Source organism: Chiloscyllium plagiosum, unplaced genomic scaffold, assembly GCF_037043375.1.
Source record: "Chiloscyllium plagiosum isolate Xiang-an unplaced genomic scaffold, Cpla_swu_hap1 HiC_scaffold_4, whole genome shotgun sequence".
NCBI classification, from domain to species: Eukaryota; Metazoa; Chordata; class Chondrichthyes; order Orectolobiformes; family Hemiscylliidae; genus Chiloscyllium; species Chiloscyllium plagiosum.
Genome location: NW_028270142.1, coordinates 76,658,290 through 76,676,829, shown reverse-complemented (window position 1 = coordinate 76,676,829; position 18,540 = coordinate 76,658,290). Strand labels below are relative to the sequence as shown.

Here is an 18,540-nt window from a genome sequence, read left to right as displayed (position 1 = left end):
TGCCAACTCTATTTCAAAGGGCTATAAACCAAATTTTAAGTGGATTGCTAGGAGGGTTATGTGGATGATATTTTGGTCACTGGTTCCTCCAACAGAGGAGCATTTGAAACAAATTGAAGGAGCCTAAAAGTATTGTGGGTGCATGGCCTGCAAGTAAAAGTAGAGAAATGAGTGTTTTTAAAAGACTCAATAGAGGTGGTTCAATGGTTAACACTGATGCCTCACAGTGCCAGGGATCCAGGTTCAATTCCAGCCTAGGGTAACGGTCCTTGTGGAGATTGCACATTCTCCCCCTATCTGCATGGATTTCCTCTGGGTGCTCCAGTTTCCTCCCACAGTGCAAAGATGTGCAGCTTAGATGAATTGGCCATGTTAAATTGCCCATAGTATTCAGGGATGAGTAGGTTAGCCATGGGAAATACAGTGTTATTGGAATAAGATAGGAGGATGAGACTGGGTAGGCTGCTTCTTGGAGGGTAGGTGTGGACTTGTTGGGCCAAATGGCCAGTTTCATCACTGTAAAGACTTTATACGGTTTCAACTTGACAAGTTAATGAGTGACTACACAGGGCTCCCAAGAAGATGAAGGAACATGAAGTCCCCTAGACCGGAGAATGTGTCTCAGCTGAGATTGTTCTTGGGACTTGTAAACTACTATGGCAAGTTTGTGTCAGACCTGACAACCATGCTAAAACCTTTACAACAGACACTGGGAAAAGGTTGGTCATGAAAATGGATCTATGAATGTGAAGCAGCTTACCAGAGGTGAAGCAAGCCCTAAAAAGATCAGAAGTGTAAATGTATTTCATCCCAAAGTTACCACTACAGTTAGGGTATGATGCCTTGCCTCATGGAGTTCACTCTGTGCTATCACACATCTTATTAAATGGAGAGTAAAGGTCTATTGCATTTTGCATTCAGGCCACCAACAAAGATGGAAAACAATTAATACAGAAGCTTAAATCAAAAAATATGAATTAAGCATTGTGTTTGGCATTAAGAAGTTCACCCATTTCCTTTGCAGCAAACACTTGTGCTACTGACCAACCACAGACGTCTAACCTCCAGTTTTGGCCCATGTACAGGAATACCATCAATAGTAGCAGCATGCCTACAGAAATGAGCACTGGCTCTGTCAACTTACTCATATAAAATCAGATACCAATAGGCAGAGAAGCACAGCAATGCAGATAAACTGTCAAGGCTGCCACTACCGGGGAATAAAGATGTTTTCCACTGCTCTCTGAAAACTATGTACTTTTCCCAGGGTGATAAAGTATTGGTATCAGTGGGTCAAGTGCAGAACGCTTCTCGGAATGATCCAGTCCTGAGCTAAATGTTGGACCTTGTCCTGAGAGAGATAATCAGTCATAATAACTGCCCAGAAGTGTACCCTTATATCCAAGATATGGGAGTTATGTGTATTGGACGTATGATTATTGTGGGAAATGAGACTTAGTATTCCTCCTCCATTAAGAGGAAAGGTGCTAGAACAAGTGCACCAAGGGTACCCTGGTGTGGTATGAGTGAAGGAGTTAGTTTTAGTAGTCAAATGTGGACTCCCCAGAAGGAGGTGAAAGTAGGATCGTGCTAATCTTGCACAAAAGTAAGAAAGGTTCTGCTGTTGTTGCCCCTTCACCCATGAAAGTGGCCTCACACACCATGGCAGTGGATTCACATCGATATCATGGGACTAAAAGAGAGGCTAATGTTCCTACTGGTTGGGGATGCCCACTCCAAGTTGCCTGAGGTGGCAGTCATGAAATTGGTTTGGTGGAATCAACAATAGACTGACTGGATGAAGTGTTTGCCTGGTTCAGGAATCCCGAACAAATCATGAGTGACAGTAGTCCACAGTTTGTGAAGCAATAGTTCAAGGAGTATCTGGCAAATCACAGAATCAGGAATGTGAGATTTGCTTCATAATACCTTTTAACAAATGACCAGGTGGAGAGTTTTGTATAAACCTTGAAGCAGGCTCGAAAGGCCTCACAAGGGGAGGGATCGCTAGGATGGCAAATCGACAAGTTCCTGAGCATGTACAGGAATACTCCACATGTGATAATCTAGTGCTTGCCAGTGTCTTTATTGTTTGACCACCAGCTGAGAACCATATTTGACTTACTATGACATGAAGAGACCAGAGAGGTGGTAGAGCGAAATCAAAAAGAATAGATGGCCAGTAAGAACTGCAAGGTCAAGGGTATTCCAAAGAGAAGAGACTATATTAGGTCAGAATTGCACATCTGGGGAAGAATGGATCTGAGTGGTGATCATGCCTCAAACAAGACAGTTATCATATAGGGTTTAGACTGGGGTGAATGGTCTGGAGGATTCATGTGGACCAGCTGGTTGCTGCACCTCACCAATGAGGTAAAGTGCTTCAAATCACTGATCCGGTCCAGATGGGATCAGTGGTCTTGATCGGGTCATGTGTCTCCACACTAGGTTTGACCATATTCACTAAGGGCACAGGGCAACAACCGTTAATCAGAGAGGGTCATATCTGTTGAACAATGGGAGCTTCCAGAGGCAGAGGAAGACTACACTAGAAAAGGTTCCTGGAATAAGGTGACAACCTTCTCGGAATCACCATTCCTCAGAAACACTGATCATGTCAATGTAGACTACAGAAGGGTTATTTTCTTTATTCATTTTGTACATGTTCCTGACGATGTATATATGTTAGTTTCCATATTTTGATAATAGTTATTATTATCTATCTATCTATATATATGTTGATTACTGGGACTTTTAAAATTAAGAGAGTGGGGTGTTATATGTAGGTAGTTGGGGGGCACTGCTGCTTAGGTCAGGTGACCTGAGGCAGTGTTTGGGTCCAGTCTCGAACCAGCTGTGAGCTGTGAGGTGTGAGCATCATAAATGAAATGTTCCTGTTCAGATTTACCATTTGTCTATATGGTACATAATTCCTGGTTCCAAAGGAAGCATTGTGATAACATCTTTATATTTTTCTGAAACATAAACAAACAGTAATTATATAACAGAATTAATACCACGAAATTAACTCTGCATCAATAATTATTTCCATTCATCAGGAAGCTGGGATGTCTTTGTCGTCACCAGTGACATGCCAAACAGTGGCACAGATGTAGAAGTAATACTGACAATTTGCTGCAAAAATGGTTCTGCTGCCCCCATAATTCTTAAGAAAGGGTCTTTGAACAGAGGTTATACATACCAGACCTCCATTAGCATTGATGACCAGCTAGGAGCAATCACTAAAGTAAGGCTGGAAAGAGAGGAATCCAAGAATGAAGATTTTTGGCATTGTCAGAAGGTAATGAGTGAAGGTGTCTGTTGGCTGTAATAACTGATCACCACTCCGTAATGTGAAATGACTAATTCCTTCCAAAATTATCTTTCAATATTTTTCTTACTGTTTCAGGTTTACTTAGTATAATTTTAATTCTTCCAGAAAAAACAATGTGTAGTCATTGCAATTGCTTAATTCCCCTAGGTAGAACTCCATCACCAAAGCACCAAAGAAACGTTAGAGTTTTTGTTCCTGCGCAATTTATCACAAGTTGAAGGATTTGCAGTGGCAGAACTTCCTTTAATCATGAGCAGTACCAATTTTCTGACAGGTTTGTGGCTCTGTTGGTATACCTCTAAATAGACAGACATTCAACGTGGGTCCATTATTGGTTAAATGAAGTATAGTGAAAGATGTGCATTTTCACTTCATGCTCTTACCACATTGTCCAAAGATTTAAGCGTACTATTATGCTTTACAGTGAAGGAATATGTGTTATCCATCATCACTGGATCATCAAGTAATTTAGGAGCAGATTCTGATGTATATATCACTTTAAAAGGAACTCTTGGAGATACAGGAAAAAGAAAAATCAACACACAAGCAACAAATAAGGAAACAATGGTAGGAAAGCGTATATTGGTCACATAATTAATTTTAGTTTTCACTGTGTATTCCTAGGTATAAATAAAGTTAAGATTGATCTAATCCAATTAATGGGCTCCACACATATCATTCCAACATGAAGTGACTTCTCTGAAGATCTGAGAATTGCAAATTGTTGAGAAAGCAGCCAGAAGTCACAAAAATAGGAAGGGGATGGAAATGCCTATCCCACACAATGGTTTCAACTAGGTCAGGAATGTAAGCTGCAGGCGAGACACACATACTCTTAATAGGTATTTCCTAATCAACCTGTTCAGAGATGTCATTACACACCTTGTTAGCTGGTGAGATTTGAAATCAGGTATCCTGGCTCAGAGAATGGGACACTACCACTGGACTACAAAAGAACTCAATGCATACCTTTATATTGCACCACTGAAAGTTGGGGCCAGGAATCTGAGAATCAAGTCTCAACTATCAATTTTAAATGTCTGCAGACTCCTTATAATTCTGAAAAATCTGGTTCTTTATGTCCTCCTCAAAATTTTGTTTCTTAAGAAATAGGAACAAAAGTCGAACATTCAGTCTCTTAAGCCTGTGGTGCCATTCAGTAGGATTATGGCTGATCCAACATTCCTTGCATCCACTTTCCTGCCTTTTCCACACAATAAGACCATAAGATATAAAATCCCAATAGTACTGGAGTAGGCCATTAAGTCCACGTTGAACCTCTGAAGAACACCCAATGGAGACCCATCACCTTACCCTATTCCTACATTTTTCCATGACTAATTTACCTAGCCTGCACATCACTGGACACTATGGGCAATTTAGCATGGCCAATCCTCCAAATCTTTGGACTGTGGGAAGAAACCCATGCAGACACAGCAAGAATGTGCAAACTCCATCCAGACAGCATCCTTAACCTGGAATCAAGCCTGGGTCCTTGGTAATTGTGAGGTAGCAGTGCTAACCATTTAGCCACTGTGCCACTCATATACGAGCAGAATATATGAGATTCAGCCCACTAGGTCTGATAGGTCATTCAATCATGGCCTATATATTTTTCAACTCCATTCTTCTGCCTTCTCCCTATTACCTTTTATTCCCTTACTAATCAAGAACTTATCTACCTCTGCCTTAAACATAATCAGTAACTTAAACATAATCAAAGCCTTCCATGACAATTAGTTTCACAATTTTACCATAGAACATTATAGTGCAGTACAGGCCCTTCAGCCCTCGATGTTGCGCTGCCCTGTGAAACCAATCTGAAGCTCATCTAACCTACACTATTCCAATCTCGTCCATATGCCTATCCAATGACCACTTAAATGCCCATAAAGTTAGAGAATCTACAACTATTGCAGACAGAACTTCCACACCCCTACTACTCTCTGAGTAAAGAAACTATCTCTGACATCTATTCTATATCTATTACCCCTCAAACTGAAGCTATGCCCTTTCGTGCAAGCCATCACCATCCTCAGAAAAAGGCTGTCACTGTCCACCTGATCTAACCCTCTGATTATCTTGTATGCCTCAATTAAGTCACCTCTCAACCTTCTTCTCTCTAACGACACCAACCTCAAGTCTGTCAACCTTTCCTCATAAGACTTTCCCTCCATACCAGGCAACATCCTAATAAATCTTCTCTGAACCCTTTCTAAAGCTTCCACATCTTTCCTATAATGCGGTGACCAGAACTGCACTCTCTGGCTGAAGAAATTCCTCATCATCTCAATTCTAAAGTGTCATTCCTTTACTCTGAGTCTGTGCCCTCTGGTGCCCAGTCTTGCCTACTAGTGGAAATATCATCTCCACACCCACTCTAGGCTCTCAGTATTCTGTAATTTTCAATCAGATGCACTGTCATCCTTTTCACTTCCATCAAGTACATAATTAGAGTCCTCAACCGCATCTCATTTGCAAAGCACTTAAAGAGTCATAGAAATGTACAGCATGGAAACAGACCCTTCAGCCCAACCCGTCCATGCCGACCAGATATCCCAACTCAATCTAGTCCGACCTGCCAGCACCCAGCCCATATCCCTCCAACCCTTCCTATTCATATACCCAATCAAATGCCTCTTAAATCTCGCAATTGTACCAGACTCCACCACTTCCTCTGGCAGCACATTCCATGCACGTACCATCCTCTGTGTGAAATGATTGCCCCTTAGGTCTGGTTTAAATCTTGCCCCTCTCATCCTAAACCTATGCCCTCTAGTTCTGGACTCCCCGACCCCAGGGAAAAGACTTTGCCTATTTACCCTATCCATGCCCCTCATGATGTTGTAAACCTCAATAAGGTCACCCATCAGCCTCTGATGCTCCAGGGAAAACAGCCCCAGCCTGTTCAGCCTCTCCCTGTAGTTCAAATCCTCCAACCCTGGCAACATCCTTGTAAATCTTCTCTGAACCCTTTCAAGTTTCACAACATCTTTCCGATAGGAAGGAGACCAGAATTGCACGCAATATTCCAACAGTGGCCCAACCAGTGTCCTGTACAGCTGCAACATGACTTCCCAACTCCTATACTCAATGCTCTAACCAATAAGCTGAAAATGTGTTGCTGGAACAGTGCAGCAGGTGAGGCAGCATCCAGGGAACAGGAGAATCGACGTTTCGGTCATAAGCCCTTCTTCAGAACTCTAACCAATAAACCTTCTTCAGTATTCTACCTACCTGCACTCCATGGTCTCTTTGTTCAGAAACACTTTTGAGGACCTTACCATTAAGTGTATAAGTCCTGCTAAGATTTGCTTTCCCAAAATGCAGCACTTCATATTTATCTGAATTAAACTCTATCTGCCACTTCTCAGCCCATTGGGCCATCTGGTCAAGATCCTGTTGTAATCTGAGGTAACCCTCTTCGCTGTCCACTACACCTCCAATTTTGGTGTCATCTGCAAACTTACTAATTGTACCTCTTATGCTTGCATCCAAATCATTTATGTAAATGACAAAAAGTAGAGGACCCAGCACCGATCCTTGCGGCACTCCAGTCTGAAAAGCAAGCCACCAGTCTGAAAAACAACCCTCCACCACCACCCTCTGTCTTCTACCTTTGAGCCAGTTATGTATCCAAATGACTAGTTCTCCCTGTATTCTATGAGATCTAACCTTGCTAATCAGTCTCCCATGGGAAACCTTGTCAAACACCTTACTGAAGTCACATCTACCGCTCTGCCCTCATCAATCTTCTTTGTTACTTCCTCAAAAAACTCAATCAAGTTTGTGAGACATGATTTCCCATGCACAAAGCCATTTGACTATCCCTAATCAGTCCTTGCCTTTCCAAATACATGTACATCTTCTTCTAAACCTCTGGACCCTTTCCAAGCATATCTTTCCTTAGATAGGGGACCCAAAACTGCTTGCATGCAGTCTAACCAGTGCCTTTTAGATTAGATTAGATTAGATTAGATTACTTACAGTGTGGAAACAGGCCCTTCGGCCCAACAAGTCCACACCGCCCAGCTGAAGCGCAACCCACCCATACCCCTACATTTACCCCTTACCTAACACTACGGGCAATTTAGCATGGCCAATTCACCTAACCCGCACATCTTTGTGACTGTGGGAGGAAACCCACGCGGACACAGGGAGAACGTGCAAACTCCACACAGTCAGTCGCCTGAGGCGGGAATTGAACCCGGGTCTCTGGCGCTGTGAGGCACCAGTGCTAACCACTGTGCCACCATGCCGCCCTTTTACATCCTCAGCAATATATTACTGCTCTTGAATTCTAGTCCTCTCAAAATGAATGCTAACATTATATTTGCCCTACTACCTTCCAACTGAACCTGCAGATCTCTTTGTGCTTCGGATTTTTGAAGACATTCCCCATTTAGAAAATAATCTATACCACTTCTTCCTACCAAAGTGCAAACCCTCACACTTTCCTACATTGCTACTTTGCCCACTCTCCTAATGTATCCAAGTCCTCCTATACTTCCTCAACAATATCTGTTCCTCAACCTAATTTTGTGTCATCTGCAATAATGCCCTTAATTCCTTTGTCTAGATCATTAATGTATAACATGAATAGTTGTGGTCCTTCATTTTGAGAGGACTAGAATCTCAAGCAGTCATGTTCTGAGAGCTCTGGTCACTTAACATTTGGAATATAATGCTAACCTTTGCAGAACTCCCCTGGTGGCTGACTACCATCCTAAAAAAAGACTCCTTTAGCCCCACACTCTAACATTGCCAATCAGTCAATCATCTAATCATGTCAGTACCTTGCCCTTAACTCCATGTGCTCTTATTTTGTTTAGTAGCGTCCTGTGCAACGCCTTGTCAAAAGCCTTCTGGAAACCAAATAAATTATATCCACTGGCTCTCCTTTGTCTAATTTGCTCATTACCTTCTCAAAGAATTCTAACAGATTTGGCAGGCTTGACCTTCCCATGATGAAGCTGTGCTCGCTTAACCCAATTTTGCCATATACTTCCAAGAACTCCACAATCTCATCCTTGATAATAGGCTGTAAAATCTTACCAACAACCGAGGTCAGGCCAACAACCTATAATTTACCATATCCTGCCTCCCTCCATTCTTAAACAGAGTGTTACATTAGTTATTTTCTAGTTGGGTGGGACCCACCCTGACTCCAGTGATTCCAGAAAGATCATCACCAATGTGTCTACAATCTCTTCAGCTATCTCCTTCAGAACTCTGGGGTGCAGTACATCTGGTCCAGATTGTTTCTTCAACTTCAGACCTTTCAACTTGCCAGTACCTTCTCCTTAATGATGGCCCTATACTCACCTCTGCTCACTGACTTTGTTGAAGTTCTGTTACCATGCCAGTGTCTTCCACAGTGAAGACTGATGCAAAGTACCTTTTCAATTCTTCTGCCATTTCTTTGCTCCCCATTATATAATGATACTACCACTTTAAAAGGTTACTTTGTCCTGGGTTTTTTTGAAGAGTGGTTGTGAGGGCAGAGGTGCAGAACTGGCTACCAAAGACATCTTAAGTAAACAATAGGGCGGCACGGTGGCACAGTGGTTACCACTGCAGTCTACCACTCTGCCGCACAGCGCCAGAGACCCGGGTTCAATTCCCGCCTCAGGCGACTGACTGTGTGGAGTTTGCACATTCTCCCCGTGTCTGCGTGGGTTTCCTCTGGGTGCTCCGGTTTCCTCCCACAGTCCAAGGATGTGCAGGTCAGGTGAATTGGCCATGCTAAATTGCCCGTAGTGTTAGGTAAGGTTTAAATGTAGGGGTATGGGTGAGTTACGCTTCGGCGGGTCGGTATGGACTTGTTGGGCCGAAGGACCTGTTTCCACACTGTAATGTAATCTAATCTAATCTAATATGTGAGGACTTTAAGCTTTTTTTAAAAGTTGGTACAATGGAAAAAAACATGAATGTGTGTGGCCAGCTCCCACAGACCAAGCTTTTTTAGCTGCAGCAGTCAGAAGCTGTTTGGGGGTCTCAGAAGAGTCGGAGCTTTATTGAATGATTCCCAGCTGCTGGCGAAGCAGTAATTGTTATGGACCAGACCAGACCCCCTCAAAGTGTTTTAAGGAAGTAGCTACATCCTATATTTTTCGTATTTTAAAGGTAGATATGAAGAGCATGTTCCAGATGTGATAAAACTGATCAAATTACTCTCGTGCTACTTTCTAGGGTGTCTCACAGCACCAGGGACCCGGTTTTGATTACACCCTCGGGCAACTGTCTGTGTGGAGTTTGCTTGGGTCTCCCTGTGTCCGCATGGGTTTCCTCCCACAATCCAAATATGGGCAGGTTAGGTGAATTGGCTGTCCTAAATTGCCCATAGTGTTCAGGGATGTATAGGTTAGGTTCATGAGTCGGGGTAAATGTAGGAGAATGGGTTGGGGTGGGATACTCTTCAGAGTTGTGGACTTGGGCCAAAGGGCCTGTTTCCTCACAGTACGGATTCTAATTCTCAGAAATCTCTTTTGATGTTGTTTCCTCCTAGACTGGAGAACTGCATGTAAGAATATGTGTCTGAATTTACCTTTTTGCCATGGGGTGTGTAGTAGGTGATACTTACTCTCTTCCAGAAGACACTTTACCCAAATTTCTTAAGTGATGAAGATACACTAGTGTATACATCCATTGGCCCTTTGCAATTCAGTTTCCAGTCACTGATCCCATATATACTGGCAAGTGCTGTTATTTTCAAAATAAGTTCAACTGTTAGGATTGCAAGTTGTTTATCTTTTGGTCCTAATTTTTTTTTGTATTGTACAATATTTGTTCTATATGAACAAACAGAATCTTTTCAGGAAGCTTTTTAGCTTTGTAATAACTGCAGGAGAAGCTTTTCTATCAGGGGAAGCATGCAGCTAGTTTTCACTGCTGTAATTAATTTAATATTTTGATGAAATATTCCTACTAATTCACTGTTTAATTTCTCAATGAATATTCAATTTTCAGGTTAACGTACTGATAATTGAGTCAGTTGATGTTGGTGAACTTCAGGCACTAAACATCCAAATGAAAAGAGGTTTTGATTTGTACCTGGAGAAAATTATTGTTCAGGAAGGAAAATATGCAATGATAGAACATATATTTATGGTGGGTGAATGGTTATATAACCCAAAAGATGCAAACAATGTGTCAACATTAACTATACCAATTACAGGTCAGTGAAATTACAGGAACAGAATACTTAAAGTTCAAAGATTGAAAATGTTGACAAACCTGCAAGCTTAAAAACCATTGACCAAGAAATTTGTCACATAATATTTGTATCTCATCATTATATATCCTTCTAAACCATCAGAATTTAGGATTGGAGGTGCACATTTTTCATGAACTTGAAAGGTAATAATAAACATCAAAAAAATGATATGTCTGAAGCAGATATGGTGCTGTTCGTGAATGTAAACAAGAGACAACATCTGTTTGATACCCTCACTACAATTTTGCATTGTGCCAACATTCTAGAAAACCAGATCAACATGTAGTATAATATGGTCCTTGAAGGGTTTAGGATACTATAATCAAGGAATGATTTTAATAAATGAATTCAGAGCATATGAACATCATATGGGAAAGCCAGTTCACTATGCTCAATTTGTTGTCACTTTCTTTGTATGGCAAAGCCACGCCTATAACTTGTCATGGGTGTCTATTTGCTGCCACAATTCTCTTTAAGAATAGGTAAATACAGGGCCTGCTTGGAATAGTGTGGTAGAGGAAAACGACTTTGTGGTATAACTAGAAGAAACGTTTTTATTAAGCGAAGGGAAATTCATTGTATGTTAGCAAAGAACAATATGTGACATTGATATGCTAGATGTTGTTATGGTGACTAGGCTACCTTTGCTGGATGCTCCAGATGCCCAAGGAAGACACCTTCTGTAGAGTTGTTGGCAGAACCCTCCATATGTCTCTGCACTGCTAGTATCAATCAGGCCAATCAGCCCATGCTACACAACATTTCTTGGATTTTCTGAGTATTGGTGTATAGTCCTTATATGCACTCCATGTGCTACCGCTGCTGGTTCTTCAAGAGGATGGGCATTCCCCTTACGTAGAGAAGGCATTTGACAAGATGCCACTGAAAGATTTATTGTGCAAATTAGGAGCTTATGTTGTGGAGGATGTGGGTAATATGTGAGCATTGATGGAAAATTGGCTGACTATCCAATACAAAAAATTCACAAAAAATATGGGGAGGTGATTGCATAGTGGTATTATCACAAGACTATTAGCTAGAGACCCAAATAAAGTTCTAGGAACTAGGGTTCAGGTCCTGCCGTGGCAGATGGTAGAATTAGAAATCAATATATATGTGGAATTAAGAGTCTAATGATTACTGTGAAACCATTTTCTATTGCTGCAAAAACCCATCTGGTTCACTAATATCCGTTAGGGGAAGGAATTTTGCTATCCTTACCTGACCAGGTCTATATTTGACTCCAGATATTATCATCATAGACCAATATAGCATGGAAACAGACCATTTAGTCCAACTCATCTACGCCGACTGGATATCCTAATCTGATCTAGTCCCATTTGTCTTTGTAATCACTGTGCCCATCATGTTTTGTTAAACCAAACTGCCTCCTGTTTTGTTATCCTGGCTATCTGAGCCACTGCTGCCTGTACTGGAGTGATGCCATGGAAGAATAACTGAGCTCTGTCTTCGGCATTGTGTGTATTTCTCCTGCTAGGACAAAAGAGAGGTAGATAAGCATTGGTGTACTATGAGGTCAACATCATCTGCCCCTTTCAGTTGTGTTGGCTCATCGTTGGATCTATAGCCACACCCTTACTCTGGTCAAGGACAACATGCACCCTGAAACATGGAGCATGTTTGGAGGAGGGTTTAAGCTCTGAGACCTGACCAGAAGTTTAGGGCTTTGCACTTGCCTTGCCAGAGCATATGAGTTTGTAGAACCTTTTATGTACACCTCAAATCCAAGTTATAATCTTACTAATGCAGATTTTATTTTTGAGTCAACCAGCAACCTCAATAATGGCTGTGTGAGAACCTAAATTGGGTTCCTTCCTGACTCTGTGGGGAACATTCAGCCCAAGGAGAGGAATGAATAAAATATTATTTGCTGCAATATTTTAAGGAAGGATGGGGAAGGAACAAAGGAGGAGTGTGACTGTATTTATCAATAATACTGATTCAACTTTTTCAGAGATGGTTGGTGTCTCACGGCTGTAACCCAAAGTAAGAGAGTGAACCCACTTCACAGGTCATCACCTGTGGCAATTGGGTGGCTGCTACAAAGGTCCCAAGAGTAGGAATTGAAATGAAAAACACTGTCACTTACTCTCACACTGAAGTGTCAGCAGGTCCAATACTGACACTTCTTTCTTTAGAGAATAGCTAATATTTCAATCCCTGCAGAGACTAATAACTATTTTAAAAATAGATACATTTCCTAGCACTGATTTGAAAACATCATAGTACATAATTTCATGTTTAAAGATTTTTACAGTAAGCAACAAACTAAAATCATAGCAGATAAAGCTTTTAACAGGCAGCTATTACAAACATAGAAGCAAGAAATAAGAGTAGGACATTCAGCCTTTCGAACCTATTCCACCATTCAGATTATGGCTGATCAGATTTTAAGCTCAACTCCATATTCTTACATATTCCCCATAATTTTTCATCTCCTTAGGAAAGCAAGAATCTTCCTAAATCTGCAAGTTTGTTAGTTACTGTAGAAGTCTTAAAACATGAAATTGTGTCCTACAAATCTTTCTGTCAGTCACTAACATAATTCCTCTTTTAAAAAACAATTATCAGACTCTACAAGGATTGTAGAACCTTTAAAACTCAGATGTTCAGTCATCTGTGAAAGCTTTGAAATAGCCAAACAGATTGTTGAGCTGACTTTCAATCAAGAAATGAAAGCAATGGGGACAACACCATATCTGGCTCTTATTTTGTTTTCCAGGTTTTCCAACGCACTTCTGACTAGTTTATCATAGAAGAATATCAAAAATTCCTGGACATTTAGGACAATACCATTTTTATTGTTTAAGTTCACATAAATTATTAAAGGAAAGATTTTCATTATGTGCTAGCTGTAATTCAAGTTTGTTATGTATGTTATGATTTTGCACTTAGTACATCTTTCTCCTTCATGACTAAATCATATTGCAAAGCTCTGAAACAAAATTTGTTTATGAAACTTTGTTTACTCAAAGCAAACTTGTATTAACTGAAAAATATTTTTGATTAATTTAGAATTGAAGTTGAGCAGCAAATACCAAGATCTTCCATCCTGGGAAGAAATTAAATCAGGTATATTGCTAACTAATGTAAATGTGTTAATACTTTTGAAAAATTAAAATTACATGACAATTCTTGATTTTGGTTTTTGTTCTTGATCCAGGTGGCAAATGGAAAGTCTATCTCTCAAATCTGAAAGGCAATACAGTGAATAGAATTGATTTAGAAATGATAATATATGGGCAATTGAAAAAATCGAACCCAATTCCTTTATCGACTGAACTCACTCGTTATATGGATGTTGTGACATTTGAGGTAAGTCACAATACTGCATAGTGGTATCTTTTTTTTAACATTATTATGTTCATTAGTAAATTATGTTCATTGGCAAATAATTCAAGGACTGGATTAAGTATGTGTTTATCTGGTATGTTTTTGCTCTGAAGTACCCCAGGCTGCTGGGGCCCTGATTAAAAGTTTCAAATCATCTCTCAAGACAGGGGCCATGCCAGAGGATTGGAGGACAGCTAATGTGGTTTCACTTTACAAAAAGTGTGGTAAAGATAGACCAGGGAACTATGAACCAGTGAGTCTAATGTCAGTGATAGGGGAACTATTGGAGATAATAGTGAAGGGGAAAATTAATTCTTTTTAAAGAGGCAAAGTTTGATCAGGAATAGCCAGCATGGCTTTTTTGGAAGGAGCCAAGAGTGTGGTGCTGGAAAAGCACAGCAGATCAGGCAGCATCTGAGGAGTAAGAGAATCGACATTCAGGCAAGAACCCATCATCAGGAATTTTGATGAAGGACTCTTGCCTGAAACGTCGATTCTCCTGCTGCTCGGATGCTGCCTGACTTGCTGTGCTTTTCCAGCACCACACTCTTGACTCTGATCTCCAGGATCTGCAGTCCTCATTTTCTCCCTTTGTTGGAAGGTGGTCAAGCTTAACAAATCTAGTGGAATTTTGCAAGTGATCAAGTATGCAGATGAGGGTAAGGTAATTGATGTTATTTTATATGGATTTCAGCAAGACTTTTGACAAAGTCCCAAATGGGAAGCTGATAAAGAAGGTAAAAGCTCATGATAACTTGCCAAGTTGGATCCAAAATTGGTTTAGTGACAGGAGATAGAAGATAGTGGTAGAAGGCTGATTATGTGACTGGAGCCAGGTGTGTATTAGCGTACTACAGGAATTGGTGCTGGGTTTATTGTTGCTGTGATATTTATAAACAATGCAGATGAGAGTGTTGGATGGGGTTGGGGGTGTTGGGGGGGAGAAGTGGGGGATGATACGTTTGCGGATAATGCAAAGAATGGCTGGGTGATTGACACTGAGGAGGAAGGTGTTAGGTAACAGAAGGATATGAATAGATTAGTCATGTGGGTAGATCAATGGCAGATGGAATTTAAGTCTAATAAATGTGAAGTGATGTAATCTGAAAGAAAGAACAAAACAAGGGTGTACTTAAGGGATGGCAAGGCACTAGGAAGCTGAAAGGAACAGTGGGATATTGAGATATTGTCTACAGATCGCTGAAGGTAACAGGACAAGTCATTAGGGTAGTTAAGAAGGTAAATGGGACACTTTCCTTTATTAGTCATGATATAGAATATATGACCAAGGAAGTCATGTTGACAAGGCCACAGCTGGAATTTTGTGTGTTGTTCTGGTCACCATACTATATGAATGCCACGATTTGTGACAATGCTGTCGCTTTATAAAGTTTATTTTGTCCTTGGTTTCTTTCAAGACAGGTCATAAAGAATGAGATGCTGAAGAGTCTAGTTTGGTAATGGAAGGAGAGTGATCAGTTTTTCCAGTTCAGGTTTTATCTAATTTGTTTTAGTTGTAGCAATCACAAGATGCATGAGTGCAGGGTAGTTGCAAGTTTCAGTAAGAACTCCTCTGACTTTCTGAAATTCCTGTGGATGTTGTTCCCTCCTGCCTGTAAGCATCAGTGTTTAAATTTACCTTTTTGTCAAGGGGTATGTTGAAGGGATGTTACTTTATTGGATCAGTTAATTAGTAATAGTTGCTGTGTCAGGTCGGTTCCATATTCCAATAGTTAAGATATTCTACAGGGCCCTGGTGAGATCACACCTGGAGCACTGTGTGCAGTTCTGGTCTCCAAATTTGAGGAAAGACATTCTGGCTATCGAGGGAGTGCAGCGTAGGTTCACGAGGTCAATTCCTGGAATGGCAAGATTACCTTACACTGAAAGACTGGAGCGACTGGGCTTGTATACCCTTGAGTTTAGAAGACTGAGAGGGGATCTGATTGAGACATATAAGATTATTAAAGGATTGGACACTCTGGAGGCAGGAAACATGTTTCCGCTGATGGGTGAGTGCTGAACCAGAGGACACAACTTAAAAATATGGGGTAGACCATTTAGGACAGAGGTGAGGAGAAACTTCTTCACCCAGAGAGTGGTGGCTGTGTGGAATGCTCTGCCCCAGAGGGCAGTGGAGGCCCAGTCTCTGGATTCATTTAAGAAAGAGTTGGATAGAGCTCTCAAGGATTGTGGAATCAAGGGTTATGGAGATAAGGCAGGAATAGGGTACTGATTAAGGATGATCAGCCATGATCATATTGAATGGTAGTGTAGGCTCGAAGGGCAGAATGGCCTACTCCTGCACCTATTGTCTATTGTCTATTCTAAATTCTGCTTTCTTTTGTTTGTGTTTCAACTGTACTGTTTAAATAAATTTGGTTTTGATTAAAGCAGAATATTTTGACCAGCAGCATCACACCTGGAATTTCCACTCACATCTGCCTTTAAATTAAGAAAAAGTTATGGTCTAGCCTACCTTCTTTAAACATTTTGAGGGGGTCTGGCCTGCTCCATAACAGATTGCACTGGAGAGAGTGTGAAAGGGATTGACCAGAATGTTGCCTGGGTTGGAGCATTGAAGAGAGGTTGAATTAGGTCAGGTTTGTACTTTTGAGCAAAGAAGGGAGGAACCTGATAGAGATGTCTAAAATCATGAAGGGCATGAACAGAATGAATAGAATGCAGTTGTTACTCTAAGTTAAAAGTTCAATAATAAGAGGGCACTATTTTAAAGGAAGGAAGTTCAGAGGGAATTAAGAACAACATTTATGCCCAGAGAGTGATGAGATTGGCCAAAGATCCTCTTCTTTACTGTTTGATTTGATGATCCTGAGTAATTGTCATTCAGGCGCCACTGGTAGAATTCCTTTCTCTGAATTATGGAATGGAGATTAAACCTGTGCAGCAATAGAAAATTGCTTTCATAGTGCACCTTTAAAGTAGTAAGAGCCACCTAATAGTAAAATGAGCACAAGTTGGAGAAAGAGCCACAAGATTGTATTGCAAATTGTCTCACTCACAAACCCTTTAACCAGGGCTCCTTACTGGAAGCTCTGAGACCATTGATCTTCTTTTGACACTGCATACTTATTCTTAGATTTAGACTTTTGGCCTGATCACAATGTATATGTACTCCCAGTGCCTTCTCTGTGTCTGTCTCGAGGGTCAACTTGGTTTCTTGGACAAAGACTTCGCTCATTCTTTCCACTCCACAGCAAAGTCTGCAATGTTTGATGGAGATCTTCTCCTTTGCATGTTATATCATGCTTCATTCTTTTCCAGAGGTTTATGGAGGTTAGCAATTTACAAAAGTGATGACTGAGTGGAAACTGAAACAAATTAAGGTTAAAAAAGAAGAATTTTGGATGAGTTGAAGTTTATAGAGGTTTAGAGAGGAACTTGAGAGGCTAGCCATAACATGCATGTAATGTGTAATTTGGATTTGATAAATATATGGGTGAGCAGAAATTCTGTGAAACAGTCATAGTGTGGTTGCAAAGGTTGAAAAGAACTTTCTTGGTGATGGAAAGTTGAACCACAAATAGCCGGCTTCAACCTGAGGCAGTGTCCAAAGAGAAGGTGTTGACAGAATTGTTTTTATGACAGAACCGAAGATAAAGTGATTCCATATTCTTAATACTTAACTGAGAAAATTATCGATGATTCTGCAGTGAATGTCTAACAAGCATGTTCACAACACAGAGGCAATGGAGAGATTGGAAAAGATAGTCAATGCATCAGCCTGTATATGGATCTTGTCATCATATAATGTAAATGAAGGTCAACAATGAAAATGACAAATATGATCGTACCAAGATCTTGTAAATAATAATGCAGGCAGGAAGAGAAGCATTGCTCTGGCAACTGTTGGTTTTGTTCTTACTGACAAAATTAAGAACAGACCAAGTCAGCTAGCAACAGAGCAACAACCACATGTCAAAGAGCTAGATAAATTGAGAAGAATAAGGAAGGATTGTACCCCTTGATCAGAATTGCAGGTAATGTATTTGTGCTATTGAATGGAACTATTCACTTCCCTGTCAAAGATGAAGATTGAAAAAGAGAGTGATAGAACAAAATAATTTAAATACATATGACAATTTGAAATTGAATGTCTGGGACACGGAAGAATTGAGAAAAAGTATGCTAAGTGAATGGGATTTGCTGAAAATGAATGCACAGACCACAGACTTAAACGTTACAGAGGTTGGAAGGATAAAGGCTGCTATGTCCCCTATGCCTGATGGACTCTATCCTAGGCACATTTGGCACAGTGGATAGCACTGCTGCCTCACAGTGCCAAAGACCCAGGTTCAACTCCCGCCTCAGGCGACTGTCTGTGTGGAGTTTGCACATTCTCCCCGTGTCTGTGTGGGTTTGCTCTGGTTTCCTGCCACAGTCCAAAAATGTGCAGATTAGGTGAATTAGCCATGCAAAATTACCCATGTATTAGGTGAAGTGGTAAATGTAGGGGAATGGGTCTGGGTGGGTTGTGCTTCGGTGGGTCGGTGTGGACTTGTTGAGCTGAAGGGCCTGTTTCCACACTGTAAGTAATCTAATCTAATCTATGATATTAAGGGAAGAAGCCATAAAGATAATTAATAATAATCTTCCAAGAATCCTTGGAATCTGG

The 18,540-nt window shown here is 40.8% G+C and overlaps 1 protein-coding gene across 1 annotated transcript in view; it reads left to right on the top strand.

The window, feature by feature from the left end:
- The window catches only part of LOC122549478 (lipoxygenase homology domain-containing protein 1-like), a 145,756-nt gene that overhangs the window by 88,842 nt on the left and 38,374 nt on the right, over positions 1-18,540 (top strand). Inside the window, exons 10-15 of the mRNA XM_087985872.1 lie at positions 3,060-3,301; positions 3,482-3,608; positions 3,759-3,901; positions 10,304-10,511; positions 13,587-13,643; positions 13,735-13,886. Of these exons, the coding sequence (XP_087841998.1) occupies positions 3,060-3,301; positions 3,482-3,608; positions 3,759-3,901; positions 10,304-10,511; positions 13,587-13,643; positions 13,735-13,886 (929 nt within the window). The remainder of the gene's footprint in view (positions 1-3,059; positions 3,302-3,481; positions 3,609-3,758; positions 3,902-10,303; positions 10,512-13,586; positions 13,644-13,734; positions 13,887-18,540) is intronic.